This window comes from Nerophis lumbriciformis, linkage group LG16 (genome assembly GCF_033978685.3).
Source record: "Nerophis lumbriciformis linkage group LG16, RoL_Nlum_v2.1, whole genome shotgun sequence".
NCBI lineage: Eukaryota > Metazoa > Chordata > Actinopteri > Syngnathiformes > Syngnathidae > Nerophis > Nerophis lumbriciformis.
Window position 1 is genome coordinate 38,541,593 of NC_084563.2, and position 7,398 is coordinate 38,548,990.

At 44.0% G+C, this 7,398-nt stretch overlaps 1 protein-coding gene across 7 annotated transcripts in view; it reads right to left on the reverse strand.

The window, feature by feature from the left end:
* The window catches only part of LOC133617250 (uncharacterized), a 30,588-nt gene extending 23,457 nt beyond the window's left edge, over positions 1-7,131 (reverse strand). For 4 of the 7 annotated variants that reach the window (XM_072914928.1, XM_072914929.1, XM_072914930.1 and 1 more), the window contains exons 1-3: positions 6,365-7,131; positions 6,136-6,288; positions 1,562-2,950 (exon numbers count right to left, since the gene is read on the reverse strand). In XM_072914928.1, the coding sequence (XP_072771029.1) occupies positions 2,222-2,950; positions 6,136-6,288; positions 6,365-6,673 (1,191 nt within the window). In that variant the 5' untranslated portion in view covers positions 6,674-7,131 and the 3' untranslated portion in view covers positions 1,562-2,221. Of the gene's footprint in view, positions 1-1,328; positions 2,951-6,135; positions 6,289-6,364 lie in introns of those variants that run through there. The other 3 variants (XM_072914933.1, XM_061977126.2, XM_072914931.1) reach the window with 3 other exon arrangements.
* Between the last annotated feature and the right edge of the window lie 267 nt (positions 7,132-7,398).

Genomic DNA, 7,398 nt, shown 5'->3' on the forward strand with positions numbered 1-7,398 from the left:
CTACCTCGGCAACCTCAGCCCCAGAAATAGGAGAGCCCACCACAGATTCCCCAGGCCCTGCTTCCTCATAGGAAGACGTGCTGGTAGGATTGAGGAGGTCTTCGAAGTATTCTCTCCACCGATCCACAACATCCGCAGTCGAGGTCAACAGAGCACCATCCCCACCATACACGGTGTTGACACTGCACTGCTTCCCATTCCTGAGGCGGCGGATGGTGGTCCAGAATTGCTTCGAAGCCGTCCGGAAGTCTTTTTCCATGGCCTCACCGAACTCCTCCCATGTCCGAGTTTTTGCCTCCGCGACCGCTGAAGCCGCACACCGCTTGGCCTGTCGGTACCTGTCTGCTGCGTCAGGAGTCCCATGAGCCAAAAGAACCCGATAGGACTCCTTCTTCAGCTTGACGGCATCCCTCACCGCCGGTGTCCACCAACGGGTTCTAGGATTACCGCCACGACAGGCACCAACTACCCTGCGGCCACAGCTCCAATCGGCCGCCCCGACAACAGAGGTACGGAACATCGTCCACTCGGACTCAATGTCCAGCGCCTCCCTCGTGACATGTTCAAAGTTCTTCCGGAGGTGGGAATTGAAACTCTCTCTGACAGGAGACTCTGCTAGACGTTCCCAGCAAACCCTCACAATGCGTTTGGGCCTGCCAGGTCTGTCCGGCATCCTCCCCCACCATCGCAGCCAACTCACCACCAGGTGGTGATCGGTAGAAAGCTCCGCCCCTCTCTTCACCCGAGTGTCCAAAACATGAGGCCGCAAATCCGATGACACAACTACAAAGTCGATCATGGAACTGCGGCCTAGGGTGTCCTGGTGCCAAGTGCACATATGGACACCCTTATGTTTGAACATGGTGTTTGTTATTGACAATCCGTGACGAGCACAAAAGTCCAATAACAAAACACCACTCGGGTTCAGATCCGGGCGGCCATTCTTCCCAATCACGCCTCTCCAGGTTTCACTGTCGTTGCCAACATGAGCGTTGAAGTCCCCCAGTAGAACGAGGGAATCACCCGGGGGAGCACTCTCCAGTACTCTCTCGAGTGAATCCAAAAAGGGTGGGTAATCTGAACTGCTGTTTGGCGCGTAAGCGCAAACAACAGTCAGGACCCGTCCCCCCACCCGAAGGCGGAGGGAGGCTACCCTCTCGTCCACCGGGTTGAACTCCAACGTGCAGGCTTTGAGCCGAGGGGAAACAAGAATTGCCACCCCAGCCCGTCGCCTCTCATTGCTGGCAACGCCAGAGTGGAAGAGAGTCCAGCCCCTGTCAAGAGAACTGGTTCTCTTGACAGGGGCTTTTTACAGACATGTGTCTGTAAAATTGTTATAACTATATCTCTGCATAACATTTTAATCGTATTAACATTAAAGGAAACAACACACCAGTCTTTCCTCGTCTCCCATCTTGGTTACAGTAACTGCTACATACGTGTCGTCATATTGACAGGTGGTGGGCTCTTCCTCGGTGGCTACATCAACATATTGGATCTTGCTCGTTTTTATCGGAAAGAGAGCAGAATGATAAAATGTAAAAATAAACATTGTACCAACCTTTTTTTTCAGTTTTGCTTAATTTCCTCTTCTGTTGGTGGCTGTTTCCCCTTTCTTGGATGATAAACCTCTTGGTGTTTCGTGCCGCGCGGAGGATCCATCATCTTTGGAAGGTCACTTGTCAGTTTTATTGGTTTTAGTATCTTTTCATTACTTCTCAGATACAGTTGTATCTCATTGTTTTTCTTTTTTTTTAGCTTTTAATTCACCACTATGGCGTGACAGTTCGACTGTTTGCAGGCAACCTGGGCCAGTGTTTGAGCCAAACTGACATTCGTTCAAGGAGAGGTCTGGATTCTTATAGACATGTTCATGGGAGTGGTAGACATAGTGGCTTAATTCAGAGTCTGCGGAAGCAATTGAGGGGTGAGAGTGGTCTGTATACAATGAGTAAGGCAAAGAGAACATGGAACTGGAACCATGAGCGTGTGTCCAGCAAGGACTGTTGTCACCGTTGAAAGAAGCATTGAATTGAGAATGCTCAGGCAAACCGTTACCTGAAACAGTATTACACTCCTGGCTGGAATGTGCGTGATGGGTTTCATCAAAGGTTTGCAGATCTTGGTTGTTGCCAGCAATCCTCTGTACTGTTGCATCATCTTGGTAAGAAAATAAAGAAAGTTCCTCTCTGCTCTTTCTTGAGTCGCTGCACTCGGAAAATTACTTTTCCCTGTGATGATCCATAGAGTTCCTGCTCTTGGAGATCTGCATGCGAGAGGGACTGTGACTACTACTAGTACTGTCATGCTCCACTATGCTGGTGGCCACTGGACTTCTCTCATTCCTTTTCCCATACAGTCTCTCTTCAGTCCGTTCTGTTAGTTTGTTCAGCTCTTCGGTTTCCAGGTTCAAGCCCAGAGTGTTTAGGATGTTCTGAAGCAGTTCACACCTCCCATCAACCTCTGCCGGTTTTTCTTTTTCCTTTTTGTTCTCTATTGTTGGGGGAGATTCGGATCGATCACTGAGGCTTAAAGAGCACTTTTGTCTGTCTTTTCTGTTCTTGTTGTCATCAGACAGCGAGTGTGTCTCACAGGAGGACTGTTCGTAAGTGGACCGCTCTGTTCCCTCTGGTATCAGAGTATAATTGTTACATTTGTGGTTTTCACTGCCAATAGGAACATCTAAAACGCCCTTGACATCATTGGGCTTAATGTTCACGGACCCGTCTTCTGAATTGAGATCTTCGCTGTCATCGTTGACAATCTTACTTAACAGTTCGATGTTGACTCCACTGTTGAGCAAGCTTAGAAAGCGCTCAAAGCCTTTGTTGGCGTCACTCTCCTCCTGGTCTGGTGAAGTAACACTTGAACTGCGAGGAGGCGTTGCAATAGGTGGTGGTCTGGGAAATAATTGTGCAGCAAGAGGTCTAATGGCCGTGTGATCAGGAACCTGGCAAAAGATCAAAATTACAGACATGTTACTTATAAATGATTGAATCAAAACAGCGTTGAAGTATTCTTTAATTGGACAACAAGAGTTTTTAAAGCAACATTGACTTGTCACAACGCTACAGTTTGAAATGGGGAGACCCTGATCCGGTTAGCATTTTGGGTAGAGATGGGCACTGTAAATTCGCTTTATTAACTATGAGCAAAACAATAATTACCTTAGAGTATCTAAATGCAGGCATTACTGTTGGTTTGTCAGCTTGTTAATAAGTAAATTAGTCAGCAACATAACCCAAAAACTTAATGATGGATTTTCATGAAACTTTCAGGAAATGGGATAAGGAAGAACTGATTGGATTTTGGGCCTGATCCATATCATTTCTACTATGTTACCTTATGTTTCTATGTGTGCTCGCAATCTTATAGAGACAAAGCTAGTGGATGACTGAGAGAGGCTTCCCTCCGTTTCCTTCATTCCGCTATAGATTAAGTCAAGGGCACAAACACAGATACCCTCGTGCTAGTATTGTATTTATTTTAAATTCTACGACTGACAAGCTAGCAGCTAATTGTGTATATATACAATGTGAAGCCGCTCTCCGAAGTTATTAATCACCTCCATTATTCCAAATAAACTACATTTCTTAATAACCTAAGTATCATTATCAAGTAGCCGTTGAACTAGCTTGAAGTAGAATAAATACGTGCATAGAGTAAGGCTGAGCGGTATACCGGTATCACAGTTAATACCTGTATCTTTTAAAAAGAGATAATTTGAGACAATACTGCCATACCGGTATCATTTGATGTGCCTTTGTTACGTCCGTTCGCACTCGGTGCGGCGCACAGGCACCATAGCTGAAGAAGGGTCTAGCACATGTCCGGAGTCGCTACCGCGCATTGCCTCCACTGACCCCCGCCACATTCCCCTTCACGCACAGATAACAGTAGTTCAGCCGGGATGTGCTCATTTCAAAATTACATTTACAGCCCCAAAATCTTGTTATTGTTTAATTTCGATGATCCGCCCTCTACCGTTTAACCAATTAGAAAGTCTGTGAGTGTGTCACATCCAGGTTGCAAGTAGCGCACCGCCCTCTTTGTCGAGCTACGGCCACTGGTAAAGTTACTAAACATGTCAGACCTTAGTAAATCTAAAAGGCGTCGTTACGATTCTCAACTTATTCATGACAGAGCCAGGAACAAAACGAGGATTTGTATCGGGATGCTTTTGAAAGATGGAGACGATTGAAGGCAGACAATATTTTTTCATCTGATGCCAAACTTGCTAATTTCCTCCTTGATAGGCAAGTAAAGCATTTACGTTTTCTTATTACTTTTAATAAATGGAAATGGACATTTCTTATTCAAACTATATTGTCCAATACAGTCTATGACCTTGTCTGATAAAAGCTAGTATGTTCGTGCAACAAATGCTTAGGAGCGAAGCATCATCACACTAGTGTAGTAGCATACTAGCCTGGTCAATGACACATTGACATATAGGCGGGGGAAATATACGCCCGCTCGCCGACATGTCGATGTGTCATCCAACTGACAGGGCAAAATATATTTTCGACAAATAAAACCTATGTGGATACACGTAGTGTCAGTGCCTAATTCGTTCTCAATATGCATATATGCTGAGGAAATGAGTTCCAACATTAGCACGGCTAATTGCGGTTTCTGGTACTGTATGTTCATCAAACACATATTGGGTGGTATTTGCTTGGCACGATATACAGAAATGCATTACTTGTAATTAGAGATGTCCGATTATATCGGACTGCCGATATTCATCCAGCCCAGTCACATAATATCTATGGCTTTTCACACACACAAGTGAATGCAATGCATACTTGGTCAACAGCCATACAGGTCACACTGAGGGTGGCTGTATAAACATATTTAACACTGTTACAAATATGCGCCACACTGTGAACCCACACCAAACAAGAATGACAAACACATTTCGGGAGAACATCCGCACCGTAACACAACATAAACACAACAGAACAAATACCCCGAACCCCTTGCAGTACTAACTCTTCCGGGACGCTACAATATACACCCCCCGCTACCCCCTCTCCCCCCCAGCTCAACCCCGCCCACCTCAACCTCCTCATGCTCTCTCAGGGAGAGCATATCCCAAATTCCAAGCTGCTGTTTTGAGGCATGTTAAAAAAAATAATGCACTTTGTGACTTCAATAATACATATGGCAGTGCCATTTTTTTCCATAACTTGAGTTGATTTATTTTGGAAAACCTTGTTACATTGTTTAATGCATCCAGCGGGGCATCACAACAAAATTAGGCATAATAATGTGTTCATTCCACGACTGTATATATCGGTATCAGTTGATATCGGAATCTGTAATTAAGAGTTGGACAATATTGGAATATCGGATATCGGCAAAAAAGCCATTATCGGACATCTCTACTTTACGTCATCATCATGGCGCCGATCACGGCTGCCTCGGTGCTCTCGTGCGGTCTGTTTTGTTTGTTTTTTTGCGTAAATTGTGTGTCCGCGTGCTCTTACACCCGCGAAGAGCTACTGAACATCAGATCCATCATCCCTACAGACTTGTTACCGGTCATCTTAGTGTCAGCTGCGGATTTGGTCCATTCTTTGATCAAAAGAGGGAAACCGCACCGATGCTACAATATACACCCCCCTCCCGCTACCAACAACCCCCCCCCCGACCTTTCATTGTCGTATTTAAGACTTTTTACAAGATTTTCAATAAGATTTAAGACATTTTCATAGTTGAAATTATAATGATTGGATATTAGACTATTTAAGACCCGGTGGATACCCTAGTGTATTAACATGTTCAGTATTAAGAGTTAATTAAGTTATGAGTTCTGATTTACTTTAAAAATTGACTCATAATGCGCCGTAGGAACGGAACTTGTTTGTAACCCAAGAATCACTTATGGTCGACTCCATTTTCCAACACCATTAACAAACAATCAATTATTGTTGTAATTTTGATAGCCTTTGGTACAAAGTAGCACAATGACATTCAAATACAAACCCATACTGTACCGCTTGGTGGAAATGGAGCTCAACCATGACTCATGGATGGCAATAGAAATGTTTTGCAAATTTAATCATAGTACGCATTTTATTTTAACATTATATTACAATTTTATTGATTGATAATGACAAATGTACTAACCGGGTGGTTTGATACAAAGACACTTGGATGACCATTTATATGCTTCAGCAGAGCTTTCACTCGTCGCTTCAGAGGGTGATGGTCTTCCAACAATTCTTGATCTGATCTGCGGATTGGAGCCTCTCTTGCAACAGGTGGCTTAAACATATTGCACTGGGTGAACATAAATACAAATATTAATAATCATGAGAAACTTAAGACAGCTGATAGGCCATTGTCTAAGTCTTACCTTTAACACAAAGCTGGGACATTGTTGCTGCTGCAAAAATGTAGTTACTCTGTTCCTGAGAGTTGTGGCTACACAATCTGGTCCTGGTTGTTCCTTCTCACTCAGTTTCATCTTCTTCAGAGCAATAGCAGCTTTCTTTCCAAAAATGTGTTCCTCCATGTGTCGAAGCAAAATCCTTTTTCTCGTCAGCTCTGGATCAGATTTCGAACGTTCCCCACCAGAGGGCAATGTTTCTGCATCATTGCGGTCAAAACTACGGGGAGCGTTCGCTGCAATGTAATCAATGTGTGTCTGGTAAATTTGATCCATTCTTTTTAATTCAACTCTCTCTCAACAGTATGGCTGGTGCGTTCTATGAAGTGTAAACAGAGGTGGATCGTGATCATAAATTAAGTTCACATGCAAAATGCTCCTTTTACTTACCCTCTTCGTGGAGTAGCCTGCTCCCCTACCGTGCTACGTTCAAAGCAACATTTTTAGTCACCTCAAATGAGTACAAATAGTACAGTAAATAGCATACAACAGTTGTAGTACAAAGCAAATTACACTCGATGTTTAGCTTGGTAGCGAACACCTATCTGACCGTTAATGGGGATTAAATGTCAGTTTCGTATTCCGGCAAATAAATATGTTTGCACACTTTAGTCCCGGTTGAAATTTTCGCTTTAAAACGTGTAACGTGAATGTGAGCATTTGGGGAAAGAACGTTCACGGTCGATTAAACCTAGCTTTATTTTCCCGAAAGGAACGGACAACATAAGACTGCTTCGATGGTCCAGTTGGAGCGTTGACTACGTCACAGCGCCCCCTACTGGGTGGAAAATTTCACACGCAGCTGACTTGTTCAGGTAAAGCCTGGGAGTTTAAGGGGGAACCGCACTTTCTAAAAAAAAAATCATCATTCATTCAACATTTACCATGTGCTTCTTTACGCAAAACTGGTCCACTCATGCGTGATCTGCATAGTAGATACACCATCCTACATGTGGTATTATTTGTTTCAGATATGCTTAACAAGCATTGACATTGATTAA